This window comes from Dermacentor albipictus, chromosome 6, assembly GCF_038994185.2.
Source record: "Dermacentor albipictus isolate Rhodes 1998 colony chromosome 6, USDA_Dalb.pri_finalv2, whole genome shotgun sequence".
Taxonomy (NCBI): Eukaryota; Metazoa; Arthropoda; class Arachnida; order Ixodida; family Ixodidae; genus Dermacentor; species Dermacentor albipictus.
The window spans coordinates 48,374,028-48,391,036 of NC_091826.1; the positions used below are offsets into that span (position 1 = coordinate 48,374,028).

The 17,009-nt window shown below is 49.1% G+C and overlaps 2 protein-coding genes across 10 annotated transcripts in view; both read left to right on the forward strand.

Annotated features, from left to right (window-relative positions):
• LOC139061064 (E3 ubiquitin-protein ligase RNF217-like) overlaps nt 1–15,870 on the forward strand; it is a 344,621-nt gene extending 328,751 nt beyond the window's left edge. For 3 of the 9 annotated variants that reach the window (XM_070540513.1, XM_070540514.1, XM_070540518.1), the window contains 2 exons: nt 9,914–9,991; nt 11,678–12,510. Coding sequence is in view for 2 of the 9 variants with exons in the window: in XM_070540518.1 (XP_070396619.1) it covers nt 9,914–9,950 (37 nt within the window). In the remaining 7 variants the exon portion in view is untranslated. Of the gene's footprint in view, nt 1–9,913; nt 9,995–11,677; nt 12,511–14,236; nt 14,431–15,385; nt 15,492–15,566 lie in introns of those variants that run through there. The other 6 variants (XR_011515159.1, XR_011515155.1, XR_011515158.1 and 3 more) reach the window with 6 other exon arrangements.
• Nucleotides 15,843–16,913, forward strand: LOC139061068 (uncharacterized). The gene has a single exon (XM_070540526.1). It carries the CDS (start codon nt 15,843–15,845, stop codon nt 16,080–16,082), a length of 240 nt encoding a protein of 79 aa, XP_070396627.1. The 3' UTR covers nt 16,083–16,913.
• The last annotated feature ends 96 nt before the right edge of the window (nt 16,914–17,009 follow it).

A 17,009-nucleotide genomic window follows, 5' to 3' on the forward strand; every position in this document is an offset into this window, starting at 1 on the left:
CTTTCTCTGGCGAATTCCGCGGATTCGACCCCCGGACGAGGACGAACTTTTCTTTCAACTACGAAGCTTTCTTTTCGTGGAAACTGCATAGCTTTCCTTTGAAGCTTCGTGCTACCTTTATCTGCGCACGCTCGAGGCGCATGCGCGGCAGCGTGTTAGTGGTCACGTGACCCTGCGCACCTAGCGTTAGTGGTCATGTGATCTGCTGTGAGGGCGAGCATGCGAGTTTACGAAATCTAGGGCGAGCCGACTATGGGCTGTCGCCCCCCCCCAACTCTAGCTACCCGCCGTGGTTGCTCAGTGACTATGGTGTTAGGCTGCTGAGCACGAGGTCGCGGGATCGAATCCCGGCCATGGCGGCCGCATTTCGATGGGGGCGAAATTGGGGACCAATTGCAATGCATGCTCACTGACCTGGAGAGGCAAAGCAGAAGAGTGGGTCTAAAAATTGATCTGCAGAAAACTAAAGTAATGTTTAACAGTCTCGGAAGAGAACAGCAATTTACAATAGGCAGCGAGGCACTGGAAGTCGTAAGGGAATACACCTACTTGGGGCAGGTAGTGACGGCGGATCCGGATCATGAGACGGAAATAATCAGGAGAATAAGAATGGGCTGGGGTGCGTTTGGCAGGCATTCTGAGATCATGAATAGCAGGTTACCATTATCCCTCAAGAGAAAAGTATATAATAGCTGTGTCTTACCAGTACTCATCTACGGGGCAGATACCTGGAGGCTTACGAAAAGAGTTCTACTCAAACTGAGGACGACGCAACGAGCTATGGAAAGAAGAATGATAGGTGTAACGTTAAGGGATAAGAAAAGAGCAGATTGGGTCAGGGAACAAACGCGAGTTAATGACATCTTAGTTGAAATCAAGAAAAATAAATGGGCATGGGCAGGACATGTAATGAGGAGGGAAGATAACCGATGGTGATTAAGGGTTACCGACTGGATCCCAAGGGAAGGGAAGCATAGCAGGGACGAAGAAGCATAGCAAGAAGTTTGCAGGGACGGCGTGGCCACAATTAGTACATGACCGGGGTTGTTGGAGAAGCATGGGAGAGGCCTTTGCCCTGCAGTGGGCGTAACCAGGCTGATGATGATGATGAAATGCGAAAACACCCGTGTACTTAGATTTAGGTGAACGTTAAAGAACCCCAGGTGCATGGTCGAAATTTCCGGATTCCTCCACTACGGCGTGCCTCATAATCAGAAAGTGGTTTTGGCACGTAAAACCCCATAAAATAAATAACTTCTAGCTGTTTTCCTGCGCGCCCAGTGTCGGAAGTCACGTGATGCAGTGACTTTGTTAGGAGACGCGGCAACGTTGAAAGGGCGAATGGAGCGGCAGCGTTCATCACTCCGGCGACGCGAGCGCGAGTCCACTCGATCATCGAGTGAACTCTGTTCAAGTGTGTCTTTGAGCACTTCGCCACCACGCGCGTTTTGTTGGCGAGCGAATACTTACTCCAATTTTTCTGCCCATAGATCTACTAGTCGTACCTAGTGTGATATTTTAATAACTTGCCATCGCTCTATCAGCTTCGCTCTTCCTACGAAACTGCCCTTTTCTTTAGAGAGCACCTCTTAAGGGCCGTTTATAGTCCGAATTCGGCTCCTGCTCCATTCGCGCGCCGGAGCCGCCGACTGCGTCGACCCACAATGCATTGCGCGCGAAGAAAACGGCGCCAACACAACTCCGCAGACGGCTTTTGCGGACGACGCGCGACTTGGCGAAAGTTCTGCGCATGCTCCGAAGATAGCAGCCGACGGCGCGCGCGTTGAAGTATAGAGGGGATGGCATCTCGGCTGGCGCAGCGCAACCGACGTAGCGTGACTGACCGCGAACGACGCTCGCCCGCGCGCCGATAACGTCGGACTATAAACGGGCCTTTAGGCGCCCGTTCCTGCGGTGAGCGTCGGCGTTGTCCCCTGTAACCAAGCGAACGAACACAGCGAAGGATGAACGCGAACGCCGAGCGCAGCGGCAGATGATAGCGATAGCGAAGACAGCGATAGTGAAGAGAGCGCGAGAAGGACAGCTGAGGAGGAGGGTGCAGCGGAAACACGAGGCAGGAAGCGGAGGAGGAGGGTATGGCGAAAGCGTGAGCACAAAAGCGTATTGCCGCGCAAGACGGGTCTTGCAGGCCTATTCTGCCTGAGCTATGCGGGAATCCTATCAATTGTATGAATAATTTCTCATTACAAGCAGCTTTATTTGTACCAAGGAGGCAATAAAGAATATATATATATATATATATATATATATATATCCAGCGCACCTGTTGGAATCCATGTGAAGCGAAGCTTTAATAAAGCGGTTAATTACATATTTTACAGCTAACGGCGATGTGTACAATTTGGTTCGCTTTCATCCTTGCAACGCGCGATCTCATGGAATGCTTATGTTTATCCGCCACAGCGAGCAGAACTGTACTATGATGCAGCTATTCAGGTTTACGCACAGTATCGTCACGCAAAATATGCCGAAACGCAAGCTCCAATTCAGGGGATGCACAGTGGCACATACCCATCCTATAGAGGACTGGGCAAGGACGGGCACAACCCCAGTGGCAGATACCACATGGCTAAAACTAAAAAGAAAAAGTTAAATAACAAATAACGCAAAGTAAAAAATCCGTGCAATATAAATGACCATTCTATTAACAAATCGGTATTCTTTAGCGATATCTGTGGGCCGACATTACATGTTCAGGGTTTATGGAAGAATCGTAGTGTGGCATGCCCATTTTTGGCTGATACTGCAGAATAGGCACGTCCGACTACATGTATCACTGAGTATACTCAGTAGCTAAATCAAAGAAAAATCCAAGTAGATCCAATAACACGTAAATATAATTCGCCATTGCGTCAACAGATCACTGTTCTTTAGATACATACACGTGAGCCGACGCTACGAGTTCGGGTTTTATGTAGCGAGTTAGAAAAATTTTGAGGTCGCTTAAGCTTCGCCTTTAAAAGTGCAACGCGATAATATTCAAAGATCCCTGACTGCGTCTCACGCTTGTGTGTGTGTGAAGTGATTTTTGGAAAGGAAACGGAAGAGATGAGTGCAGCGCCGTAACGGTCTCTCACAGGAGGACACCTGTGAGAGACAGTTACGGCGCGGCAACTGCAGCGTATGTAACCATAAGGTTTACCGGGAAACGCTCGCGGTGAACGCTATGCACGAAAGCGGGCTCTCGGGTCGAAACGCGGCCTGTTGCAGGGGCCGCGATGCGGCGGAGGCGAGCGCCATCTGGAAGTCTTTCAAGGAAGCGGGCGCGCTGCTCCGTGGACTCTGAGATGTTTACGCGCCGGCGTGCGCAAGTGGCGGACGCCGTCTCCGGTGTGTGCGTTGTGTAATGTTTGAGTTTTCGCATGACAGAATTACATTTTTTCGTACATTCAAATTACAGTCCGAGAGCTATCATGTCTGTAGGTTATGTGTAAGTCGTAGTTTACGATTTTTCCAAGTATTCTAGCTTGCGCAATTCAATTAGTTCAGTGAATTTATTGCGTCACGTGATAGGCCTGGTTATGTGTGGTTCGAAATTCATTTTTTTGTGGATGCGTCGTCTGCAACAACATAGAGAAAGAAACAATGTTACATCGCGCAATCTTTGTACTAAGGCCTCTAGTGTAAACTGCCGTGACAGCGGACGTGTCTATTAACATCAAGTTTGATGTATTACATGTGATGTGCCTTATATTGTACTTTTCGTTCATATCACAGTTGTAAGCGCGCCTTCGGGTGAATAAATTTCCTTGTCAGCCTAGTACTTCAACGCTAATGACGACTGCACTGCGCACTTGTTTAGCATACCAGCGTTGGTTGAGGAACTTCTCTAGCACTTTAACATTACCCTCGATTACACATACAAACCGCCGTGGTTGCTTAGCAACAATGTATTAGCCTATATACACGGTACTTCAACGCTAGAGCGTTAATAATTACGACTACTCTCTGCGCACTTGGGCAGCATACCAGCGTTGTTTGAGGAACTTCTCTAGCACTTTAACATTACCCTCGATTACACATACAAACCGCCGTGGTTGCTTAGCAACAATGTATTAGCCTATATACCCGGTACTTCAACGCTAGAGCGTTAATAATTACGACTGCTCACTGCGCACTTGGTCAGCATACGAGCGTTGTTTGAGGAACTTCTCTAGCACTTTAACATTACCCTCGATTACACATACAAACCGCCGTGGTTGCTTAGCAACAATGTATTAGCCTATATACACGGTACTTCAACGCTAGAGCGTTAATAATTACGACTACTCTCTGCGCACTTGGGCAGCATACGAGCGTTGTTTGAGGAACTTCTCTAGCACTTTAACATTACCCTCGATTACACATACAAACCGCCGTGGTTGCTTAGCAACAATGCATTAGCCTATATACCCGGTACTTCAACGCTAGAGCGTTAATAATTACGACTACTCTCTGCGCACTTGGGCAGCATACCAGCGTTGTTTGAGGAACTTCTCTAGCACTTTAACATTACCCTCGATTACACATACAAACCGCCGTGGTTGCTTAGCAACAATGTATTAGCCTATATACCCGGTACCCGCCGTGGTTGCTCAGTGGCTATGGTGTTGGGCTGCTGAGCACGAGGTCGCGGGATCGAATCCCGGCCACGGCGGCCGCATTTCGATGGGGGCGAAATGCGAAAACACCCGTGTACTTAGATTTAGGTGCACGTTAAAGAACCCCAGGTGGTCAAAATTTCCGGAGTCCTCCACTACGGCGTGCCTCATAATCAGAAAGTGGTTTTGGCACGTAAAACCCCAAATATTATTATTATTATTATATACCCGGTACTTCAACGCTAGAGCGTTAATAATTACGACTACTCTCTGCGCACTTGGGCAGCATACCAGCGTTGTTTGAGGAACTTCTCTAGCACTTTAACATTACCCTCGATTACACATACAAACCGCCGTGGTTGCTTAGCAACAATGTATTAGCCAATATACCCGGTACTTCAACGCTAGAGCGTTAATAATTACGACTACACTCTGCGCACTTGGGCAGCATACCAGCGTTGTTTGAGGAACATCTCTAGCACTTTGACATTACCCTCGATTACACATACAAACCGCCGTGGTTGCTTAGCAACAATGCATTAGCCTATATACCCGGTACTTCAACGCTAGAGCGTTAATAATTACGACTACTCTCTGCGCACTTGGGCAGCATACCAGCGTTGTTTGAGGAACTTCTCTAGCACTTTAACATTACCCTCGATTACACATACAAACCGCCGTGGTTGCTTAGCAACAATGTATTAGCCTATATACCCGGTACTTCAACGTTAGAGCGTTAATAATTACGACTACTCTCTGCGCACTTGGGCAGCATACCAGCGTTGTTTGAGGAACTTCTCTAGCACTTTAACATTACCCTCGATTACACATACAAACCGCCGTGGTTGCTTAGCAACAATGTATTAGCCTATATACCCGGTACTTCAACGCTAGAGCGTTAATAATTACGACTACTCTCTGCGCACTTGGGCAGCATACCAGCGTTGTTTGAAGAACTTCTCTAGCACTTTAACATTACCCTCGATTACACATACAAACCGCCGTGGTTGCTTAGCAACAATGTATTAGCCTATATACCCGGTACTTCAACGCTAGAGCGTTAATAATTACGACTACTCTCTGCGCACTTGGGCAGCATACCAGCGTTGTTTGAGGAACATCTCTAGCACTTTGACATTACCCTCGATTACACATACAAACCGCCGTGGTTGCTTAGCAACAATGTATTAGCCTGTATACCCGGTACTTCAACGCTAGAGCGTTAATAATTACGACTACTCTCTGCGCACTTGGGCAGCATACCAGCGTTGTTTGAGGAACATCTCTAGCACTTTCACATTACCCTCGATTACACATACAAAACGCCGTGGTTGCTTAGCAACAATGTATTAGCCTATATACCCGGTACTTCAACGCTAGAGCGTTAATAATTACGACTACTCTCTGCGCACTTGGGCAGCATACCAGCGTTGTTTGAGGAACATCTCTAGCACTTTGACATTACCCTCGATTACACATACAAACCGCCGTGGTTGCTTAGCAACAATGTATTAGCCTATATACCCGGTACTTCAACGCTAGAGCGTTAATAATTACGACTACTCTCTGCGCACTTGGGCAGCATACCAGCGTTGTTTGAGGAACATCTCTAGCACTTTGACATTACCCTCGATTACACATACAAAACGCCGTGGTTGCTTAGCAACAATGTATTAGCCTATATACCCGGTACTTCAACGCTAGAGCGTTAATAATTACGACTACTCTCTGCGCACTTGGGCAGCATACCAGCGTTGTTTGAGGAACATCTCTAGCACTTTGACATTACCCTCGATTACACATACAAACCGCCGTGGTTGCTTAGCAACAATGTATTAGCCTATATACCCGGTACTTCAACGCTAGAGCGTTAATAATTACGACTACTCTCTGCGCACTTGGGCAGCATACCAGCGTTGTTTGAGGAACATCTCTAGCACTTTGACATTACCCTCGATTACACATACAAAACGCCGTGGTTGCTTAGCAACAATGTATTAGCCTATATACCCGGTACTTCAACGCTAGAGCGTTAATAATTACGACTACTCTCTGCGCACTTGGGCAGCATACCAGCGTTGTTTGAGGAACATCTCTAGCACTTTGACATTACCCTCGATTACACATACAAACCGCCGTGGTTGCTTAGTGGCTGTGGTGTTGCGCTGCTGATCGCGTGATCGGACCCCGGTCCACGGTGGGCGCATTTCGATGGGGGCGAAATGCGAAAACACCCGATTTAGGTACACGTTAAAGAACCCTAGGTGGTCTAAATTCCCGGAGTCCACCACTACGACGGGCCCATAATCGCAATGTGCTTTTGGTGCACATTGCGATTATGTGAGAGAGAGAGAGAGAATTTTTTTTGCATATACACGAAATGCATCCACCGAGATAGCGACTGACTAACAGCAACAGAGCAGCAAAGTGATAACCATGGAAAAATAGGAAAAGGAATCTTCGCATTGAAAAGCCATCGTGGCCCACTGGTTTGAACTGTGGGCTGCTGTGCTCGAAGGTAGAGGCTCGATCCCACTGTCGGCCATGCTCCGGTTTTTATTGCAGGTGTCCCAAGTTGAGTGAGTCGGGAAATTCCTACCAACCGCAAAGTGCTTTACAGGGGACACTTAAAGAGTAAAATGATTTCTTCTGTACCAATCAATTATCCTACAATATCAAAAAAAATTGCCAGGCTTAGCTTGGTTAAGCCAAGAATGCGTTGCATATTGCGCTTGTTGGGGCCCAGCTTTTCCTCCGGCTGTCGTGACGTCACGTCACGTGGTTGCGCTAAAGGTCAATGGTGGCTGCCTGGCCGCGCCCAAGGGCTGAACTGAGTGATTGCAATATGCAACGCATAAAAATAGAAGCAACTTAATAACAAACATAGCAAACTTAAATGAGAATAGACCCACACATGAGACGTGCAGCACTGAACAATGGCTCATACCCTCAATGGTGGCTGCCCGGCCGCGCCCAAGGGCTGAACTGAGTGATTGCAATATGCAACGCATAAAACACCCCTCTTACCACTATAAGACGCCCGGTCACCCAGAAAAAAAAAGCGCAGTAACTACGCACTGGTGGCGACGCTTCCTTGAGGTTCCCGCACCAGTTTGCTGTGCCGTCACTGTAGAGTTACTGTATATGCTACCACAGGTACCTGTGGTAGCATATACAGTAACTCTACGTCACTGGTTTTCACAGCGCCCTCTCGGGCGTAGTTGATTTAGCGGCAGAGATGCACTGCAACGCGTTCTAAAGGAGCCAAACATTGAACAATACGAAGCTTCGGGAACTTTTGCCGAGCCAACGCGGCCCAGCTCCTAAACACGAAGATAGACTTCGAAATCCATGACGTCACAGTTACGTATACCGGCGTTCGGCGATTCGGCGCTAAATTAAAAAAAGAAGAAACACTGAAACCTTAATTTTCATTTTTCTCTTCTAATAATCAACCCATTATTTTGAAATTAACGACAACCGAGATTTGAAAGAATGCTTTATCTGGTTAAACTGATTTAGTGCTTTGCTTTATAGTGCCTCATTAAATGAGTCGAAAAGTTTTTCGCATTATAACCGCTTAGCTTCATGTTATCCTTCCTTTCGCGCCCTTCTCCAGTGCACGAGCTTCGCTACTTGTTGTCCCACTTCCCGAACTGATGTAGTTAGATGATGACCTTTTAATTACTCATTTTCCCTACTGGAGGTTAGTCCCACAAATACTATCACAATGCTCGCTACGAATACTCTGCTCCTGGCAAATCATTAAACGAACATCAAGCAACTACACGGACACTTCTACAAATGCACCTTGCCTACACCACTACTCATGCACCGAATACACCCAGAAGCATATTCACCACACTGTAAGCCACGCAATACACCACGGGCAGACCTTCATCACATTATGTGGGCTTGCGCATCAGCTCCAGACAATATCAGACACAGCGCAAACCACACCGCTTAAATGGAGACCCCTGACCAGTGGCAGGTTGCACTGCTCAGCGAATGCCCAGAAGACCAGTTCTGGGCTGTTCTGGGCGGAGGGCGCCGCTACGGCTCAAGGCCTGCAGCCGGCGTCTGACGGAAAGGGATTCGAGCTTTACGGGACTAGCATCCCGGCCCTTCCGTTCTAATTCAGCAGGGACTTTCCAATAAAGATGTTTCCTCTCTCTCTCTCTATCTCTCTCCCTCTCTCTCTCTCTCCCACAAAGGCGGCAAATGAGTAAACACGTACGCCTTTGCAGCAACGACGAGCGCACCAGGTGTTGTTGTGTAATCAGTCGTTTCGTTACAGAGGCACGCTCCCTGTTGGACTATACGAGCGTGCCGTGCGTCGGCTTCTCTGCACTTTACCTCCGCGAGATGGGTCTGTGCACTGTAGCTCTGCCGCTTGGCGGCACCGTGATGGCCGTTTAGGTCGTGAAGCCACAGCTCCATCAAAGCGCAATTAGCGAGCGCTTTCGTTCGTGCAGGGGTTGAATAACATGGCGGGAGGGGCAGTTCCGGACGTGATTAGGTAGTTTTAGCGAATGCCTTCCCACAGAGCAGTCGTCTCACCGCTCGTCCAGCGGTCATTGCCAGGGTGTCCCGCAGCGTCCTTCGTTTCTTTTAGTGCGTAAACAAACCAGCACTGGGAAAACAAGAAAAAACGCTTCAGTCGGGACCCCTAACGGCTACGCTTTGGAGGCCGCAAGGAAAGTGAAATCATCGCGGTTGAGGAAAGCATTCCATGGGCTTCATCATCAGTGTGCTGTGTTTGTGATGCCCATCGTTTGGTCGCTCGCAATGTGATCCGGCTTGCACGGTCGGTGTTACTAAACTGTTGGCCTATGCACAGTACTAAAAATATGCCGATTGAACTTGCACCATGACGTCCGAAAATGAACGATACCGTTCCTTACTAATCGCTCCCAGTCAGTACACATCAATAACCACTCCTCCAATTCCCTCCCAGTAACATCGGGCGTTCCTCAAGGATGCGTTTTCGGTTCGCTACTTTTCTTAATTTATAACGATGACCTTCCACTACTGGTGCTTTCACAAATATGAACGTTCGGTGACCCGCCGTGGTTGCTCAGTGGCTGCATGGACTGCTGAGCACGAGGTCGCGGGATCGAATCCCGGCCACGGCGGCCGCATTTTGATGGGGGAGAAATGCGGAAACGCCCGTGGTACTTGGGTTTAGGTGCACGTTAAAGATCCCCAGGTGGTCGAAATTTCCGGAGTCCTCCGCTACGGCGTGCCTCATAATCTTAAGGTGGGTTTGGCGCGTAAAAACACCATAATTTATATTTTTTTAACGTTCGCAGGCGACGGCGTAAGCTACCGACCAATCCACGATACTAGGGACAAGCAGCAGCTACAGCTCGGCCTTAAGAGCGTACAAGGTTGGTGTGACGACTGGCTTATGACCCTGTAACTCTACTAAATGTAAAGCAATAACTTTCTCTAGCCGCCAGAATCCCCTATCTATTCCTTACTGTATTGCTAACACATCCCTTGAATCAGTGGCGTCATTTAAATATTTAGGCAGCACCCTCTCCTAACTGGCGGGCACATATCACAGACATCGTATCCACCGCCAGCAAAACGCGGAGCTTTGTTTTTGTTTTGTTTTTTGAAACGACATATCCGACATACACCAGAATACGTTAAACTGTTTGCCTATACAAAACACCCATATACGTTCCAGACCTGAATATGGATCAGCTATCTCGCGCCCACACCAAACATACCTAACAGCAACACTTGAATCATTCATTCCTCGTACTCGTGCGGCATCAGCGTTTCATCTTGAATAGCATGATCTGATCTACACACGCTGACGCCTCGTCTCCGAATCGCCAGTTTGTTCCACAAGTTTTATCGCAGTCCACATCCCTACGCACCCTACGTCTTGCACTCACATGCACGCCTCTCTCGCACCACATCACACCCTTTACACGTCGATGTAGCTGTAGATCCTTTTGACACACACGTACCCACTCAGTTGGACTGGGCAAGAATCGGGTAGGTCAAAGACCACTCTGCAAGCCACCCACCCGAGCTACCATTCCGTCACTTTTCCTGCCTCCTTGGTTTTTTTGAAAAGCCAGACTGGAACGGGCTGCCCCATCACATCGAGAAAACCACCCGCCCACGCGAGTTCGCATATGCAATAGATGTTCATTGCCTGTCACACATGGGGAAACAAATGGCTACATATATTTTTGTGTATACATGCATCTATATTCCCATGCATCTTTTTACTGTGTATTTTCATTTTGTTGTTTTTTGTAGATGCATACATATGTAAATGTCACCCCTTATGCAATACCTATGCCGTCGGGGATCTTTAAGGAAAATATAGAAGTAGAAGAAGAAGCACGAAGAACAGCAGCAGTTCTTAAGTGTTTTCCAAAATTTAGTCCCTAAAGCTTTACAAAAAAATAGTTTGCCATGGGTTCCTGGCGACTGCTTTTCGTACCTAAGCCGAATGGCAGATTTATTAGCCAGAACGTCTTTAAATGGACCTTTGATTCCTAGTTTACCGGATACACCTTCCGTCACTGTACCAAGATGCAGAAAATTTTTGCCTTCAAAATGATTCAAGCGAATCACCGCTGATACCACCTCCAGACTTTCAGCATCTCGATTTTTACTGGAATAAACAGAGGTATCCTTCTCGGCAATTGGAAGTTACGCACACCAGATAACGCCTGTCGCATCCCGCAGTTCAATTTCCATTTTACATAGAGCTGCTCTGACAATGTCCCCACTATGCCACCAATGTAAGTAAATTAATAATAATATTTGGGGTTTTACGTGCCAAAACCACTTTCTGATTATGAGGCACGCCACGCCGTAGTGGAGGACTCCGGAAATTTTGACCACCTGGGGTTCTTTAACGTGCACCTATATCTAAGCACACGGGTGTTTTCGCATTTCGCCCCCATCGAAATGCGGCCGCCGTGGCCGGGATTCGATCCCGCGACCTCGTGCTCAGCAGCCCAACACCATAGCCACTGAGCAACCACGGCGGGTAATGTAAGTAAATTGAATCAATATACAATTCCTTTTACGCGCATGCGCAGTTTTCCCGCCTGCGAAATCGGCCAGAGAGTGTGTGTCGCCGCGAGGAAAGCGGGCGCCGGAGGAGGAAGGCGCTTGGAGGTGGAGGAGAGAACGCCGCGTTCGCCCCCTTTCCCTTCGTGCTTCGACGATGCGGTGCTCGCTGTGCATGTTCGCGGCTCACATGCGCTCACATGGAGGAGCTGTTAGGAATGGCCGGACGGGGTGGCAACGTGCCAGCTATTTCAGCCCGCTGCACGTGTTCCAATCCAACCGGACGGGGCGCACTTCAGAGAACTGCGGATAACCGGCAGCCACGTGGCGCGGGGTCAGCTCAGGGGAGTTCCCGAGGGGAGGTAATTGGCGGAACCTCCCCATGAGCTTTTCGAGACACCAGACAATGTGGTACCCGGCCGCGCCACCCGGGACGGAGTGGAGTTCTACGAAGCCCCTCTGACGTCGGCTCCGGACCTTTACACCAGTGTGTGTGTGCGGCACGTGTATGTGAGCCATCCTCTGCCTCCAAAAGGGCGGGTCATCTGCGGTGACGTCAAACGGTGACGTCGAACGGTGACGTCGAGCGATGACTGGACGAACGTTTCCGTCCGCTTGGAATCAAGGGGGGACCAAGTGCTTATAAGCAGCGATTGTCGGCTGCTAGTGCGTGCTCGTTGTCGTGCTCGAGATTCTAGTGAGCTGAGTGCTCGTTGTCGTGCTAGAAATGTACTCGTGAACTGTGTGCTCGTAAGCTGTTTGCTGTATGTTTGTCTTGCGGGCTCCATATGGGAGTCACGCTAGACTGTCGAAGTATCTCTTGTCTAAAATGTAACTAATGTAAATAAATCATGTTCACCGAGTTCCTCTCTACGACCTTCAACTCCTTCAAATGGTGGCAGCGGCGAGATCGTCCGACGGCTCCAATAGCGCGTAACCCACGTTCCCGAAGTGAAACGTGTCTGTAACCCTTTTATCATGCCGGCGATATTCAACCCGGATAAAGATATTACTCGGAACTCGACTCTGTAAAATTGAATTAGGATTAGGTGTACCGGTAATGTTATCATTTGGGGTCCCGACACTTGTAGGTTGTAGTCACAGACACGTCTGTTGCGTGCGCTTTATCTTGGAAGCGATCTGCTTTGGGGACACAGTCTACCTAGGTGGGCCGGCGGTTCGTTCGCACCTTTGCGTGCGCTGTGTTCTCACCGCTAGAGTTCGCGTTGAAGCGATAGACAGCACGAAGGTCACTGCGCTCGCTGCTGCTGCCGAGATTCCTCGTGCCGACGTTTTCAAGGCGAGTGTCCGCGGTCGTCGAGTGCGGGCGCTCGCTCGTTTGCCTGTACACGCTGACACCATGCTGGGTAAATTAAACAGTAAGCAAATGTTTACAGCGGGGCGTTCTACTCTGGCGGCTGCTGTGTGCGGCGCGGCAGCGCGAGCCTTGTCTTGAATGCGATCTGCAATGTAGATAGTGTAGGCGTCAAGGCGCACCGAGGACCGATATAGCGTGGTGTGCGCTATAGCGCCCATACGCTAGCGCGTCACCCGCGCTCACGAAATGACACGTTAATAACTTTTTAAACTTAGACAAATCGAATGCCCTGCTAATTATTATTTTAATTATGGGGTTTTACGTGCCAAAACCACTTTCTGATTATGAGGCACGCCGTAGTGGAGGACTCCGGAAATTGTGACCACCTGGGGTTCCTTAACGTGCACCTAAATCTAAGCACACGGGTGTTTTCGCATTTCGCTCCCATCGAAATGCGGCCGCCGTGGCCGGGATGCGATCCCGCGACCTCGTGCTCAGCAGCCCAACACCATAGCCACTGAGCAACCACGGCGGGTACCCTGCTAATTATAGTCGCTTTATTCTACCTATAAGATCAGCATTCGTTTCACTGAAACTGGTTTCTGAATACGCTTTATTAACATTGCATTTATTCTCTCCTTGAGTGTAACCTCTTTTAATGTTAGTCTTCAGTTATTCTGACTGCTCGGTCGCATACTAGTATAGTTGCTACAATGTGCCGTCTTTGCTATTTTCTTTCTTAATTTGCGTATCTCGTTTTCAAATAAGAATTTCCTTGAGCTATCTCCTGCCGCCCGATTCTTGACCTATCCCCCTTAGTGGATACGAGCCATGACAGAGGTTCATAATCATCATCATCATCAGAAGCATCAGCATCAGATCGGCTCTACACCTACATCTAGATCGTCGCACTGCCGTGGACAACGTCGATAAATGTTATTCTTTTGTGGTTCACGAAGAAACAGACTAGCGGTGACGAGTGCCCGTTTGAAGTTTCACAAGCGAAGCTGTCAATGCGACTAGATGTGGTGAGAAATATATGCACTAAACGTCCACTCGGGAAAAAAAGAAGAAAAATTATCAAATGCCTCTAATATTGTGGTGCGACAAGTGACCGATGTCACGTATGAAGTCATCCCCGCCAACCTCTCAGCGTCATCGTCGGCGGCAAGCGACATCGTTCACGTGGCGAGACTAAAGCCATACCACACACCTTTCACCGCGGATGTGTAGATTAAGCACCCGGACGGTGCTTCTACTGCCGGGGGTGATGCTACGGAACAGCCGCCACAGTGTGGCTGCACTGAGGAGAAAGAAGACGACGTGGCCCCGCTTGATATAGCGTCGCCATCTTTGCCTCCGTTGTTCTACGTGTAAATATATTGTAAATAGACTTGTACATCAGCTACACATAACAATATGTCCACTCCCAAGTGGCTGACGTCAGCAGCGCTGGTTTGACCGGCAAGTGCCGCTAGTTTGTTCTATACCTCCTATGATCTACTACTACTACTACTACTACTACTACTACTACTACTACTACTACTACTACTACATGAACGAGCAATCCGGTCAATCCATGCACTAACTACACTCCGGATACAATAACGCAAATGTGGTTCCCTCTAAATTATATCGCCCTACAGTGCCACTATCCCGTTCAGCAGAGTACTATGTCGGGCTAGTTGGTGCATAGTTAATCCGACGTCCTTCCTGCCTGCTTTTTTTCTACAAGTTTTATACTTTGTGTCACAGTGTACGTCGGGTTCAGCATCCACACCCTGTGTCTCAATATGCGGAGTCATTTCGAAACGATTTCTTTGTTCGAGGTTAGAACTTTACAAACCCTGATCCTGACATCGCCTCCTCTGACGTGGAGGGGAATTAGACGTATTGCCAAGCGGTGCGACTATTTATGGAATCTTCCCTATTTACCGCCATCCCATCCCCCAACAACCGCTGCTCGCTCCTCCCAGTCCCTCACCCGACCTTCTGCAAGTCATGCGTGTAACATCGCGTGGTGGCTTGCAACAGGAGATTTCAGTTTAACGTCTGTGCTTCCTTCGTAGCGTTATGGGGAACTGTAATGAAAGTCATGCGCGGACGGGTCATTTAGCTGAATCCATTTATTTACCAACAGAATTGCGCAGAAATCCATGAATGCATTCCTGAAATATAAAGCTGGACGTCCGTTTTAAAGCATAGGGCACCTATATGGATTCTCTCATTTTTCTGAGGAACCAGCATGTCTTTTCACTGAAGCTCCATGCTGCTGAGGAATCACTATGTGTTTATTTGTAGCTACTTGTGTTGCCTTCGGTAAGTCAGTGCACAGCAGCAGGCAAAAGCAAGTTACAGTTAAGGCCAGGCTCTCTGCTTTTCTGTAAATAAATTCCCCCGTCTCTCTCTCTCTCCTTAGGAGTATCACAACTTTACCTATCGCACACCCATCTACTGCTAGACAGCCGGCAAAGCCTAAACCTGGTGTCATAGTGCTTGTCCTGAAGACCTAATGCATTTTGTACCACAGCGCCGCTTCTACTGAACGCCTACCACTTTCCCCTGAAGACCTAATTCATCTTGCACAACAACATCCACAGATGGGCGTTACCTGTCAACCGCAGAGGTATCTCTGGACCACGCGCGCACAGGGAAAGACGGCGACAAAGAAGGCGCGGCGTGCCACCAGCGCGAGGAAAACGCGCCCCAACGGCTTTTCTCCGTCAAAAGCTGAGCAGCGAAGCTGGCCGCTCCCGGACTACGGTAGCCTCCCGCCGAAGAGGCCCCTTCGCGTCTGAAGAACCCCTCCTCCCTCCCTCAGGGCCCTCGTCGCGGTCCTCGCTTCGCGAGGTCCGCCCGCCGCCACCCTGGCCGACATGGCCAACTCTTTCAAGCGCTTCCTGACCATCTTCGGCTACAAGCTGGACCGCAAGTGGGGCAACTTCAAGGCGCGCGTCAAGGAGAAGACCGACAAAGGCGGCGCGCCGGCCTGGAGCAGCGTTCGCTCTCCCATCGACAACCTGCGCCGCAAGAAAAAGAACGGCTTCGGCAAGCTGGACGACCGCAATGTCGTGCCCCAGGAGCTGCCGGCCTTCGGGGCCTACTGCCACTACTGACAGGTAGCGGCAGGCCCACAGCTTTTCCTTTTGGAGCTTCGAGCCCTCAGACTCGAGGTGTGCTCCTTTCGCTCGACGAAAACCGCGCTGCTGTCTTGTTCTGGGACGCCCTACCTGTCCTTTCATCGTTAAGCTCGCCTTCCTTCAAGAACCGCCCTTCTATCAAATGACTTCGGTCCGCACTCCCGTTATACCGAACACCACCCAAGCCCCTGGCCCGCTGCTCGCTTACCATGCCTCAACACTGTGCCCGCATCTGTGGACGTAGTTTTATCTGGATTCCGCACACTGCTGTGACTCTGACCACTCGGAGCGTCAGAACCGCCGACAGCAGCCATAGTTTCCTGCAAATCTCGAGTCTCCTTCCTCTAAGGTCAACTTTCAGCTCTGCCACGTTCGTCATGCTTCCAACCCCTCCAGCGTCGTCTGCTAACTCCAGTTTCCATCTGCCACCTCTCATTCTACTAAGGACCGAATGTTTTCAAGTGCTTTTAAAAAGAAGCGTACGGCCCCCAGTTGGCTTCAAACGGGCTTCCCCGTTGACGTGTTCAAACTGACCTGCTTACCATTTCAAGAACATCTCAGTTTTAACAAACAGTGGCGTCGTGTGGTTTTGCTTGCTCGAATGCTTGTGTTAACATTTAGCTAGCGTATTCAATTGGGCTAGAGGAAGCAATACCGTGGTAGGCACTTGTGCCCCGTCATTTGTAATTTTCTTCTGCAGCAAAGGAGGCCCAAACATGTAACTGGCGCGTAAAAAATATGGAAGGCTGTGCGTCACTGCAGCGTGCTCGAAAGTCTTACTCGTGAAATAAAACGCCCGAAACTTGACTCCTGTACCACTTATTTTGCTTCAAGACTTTGTGACAGAACAGATTGCTCGTCTCGAAATTTTGCGTGGAGCGAACGCGGACACAACGTGCCACA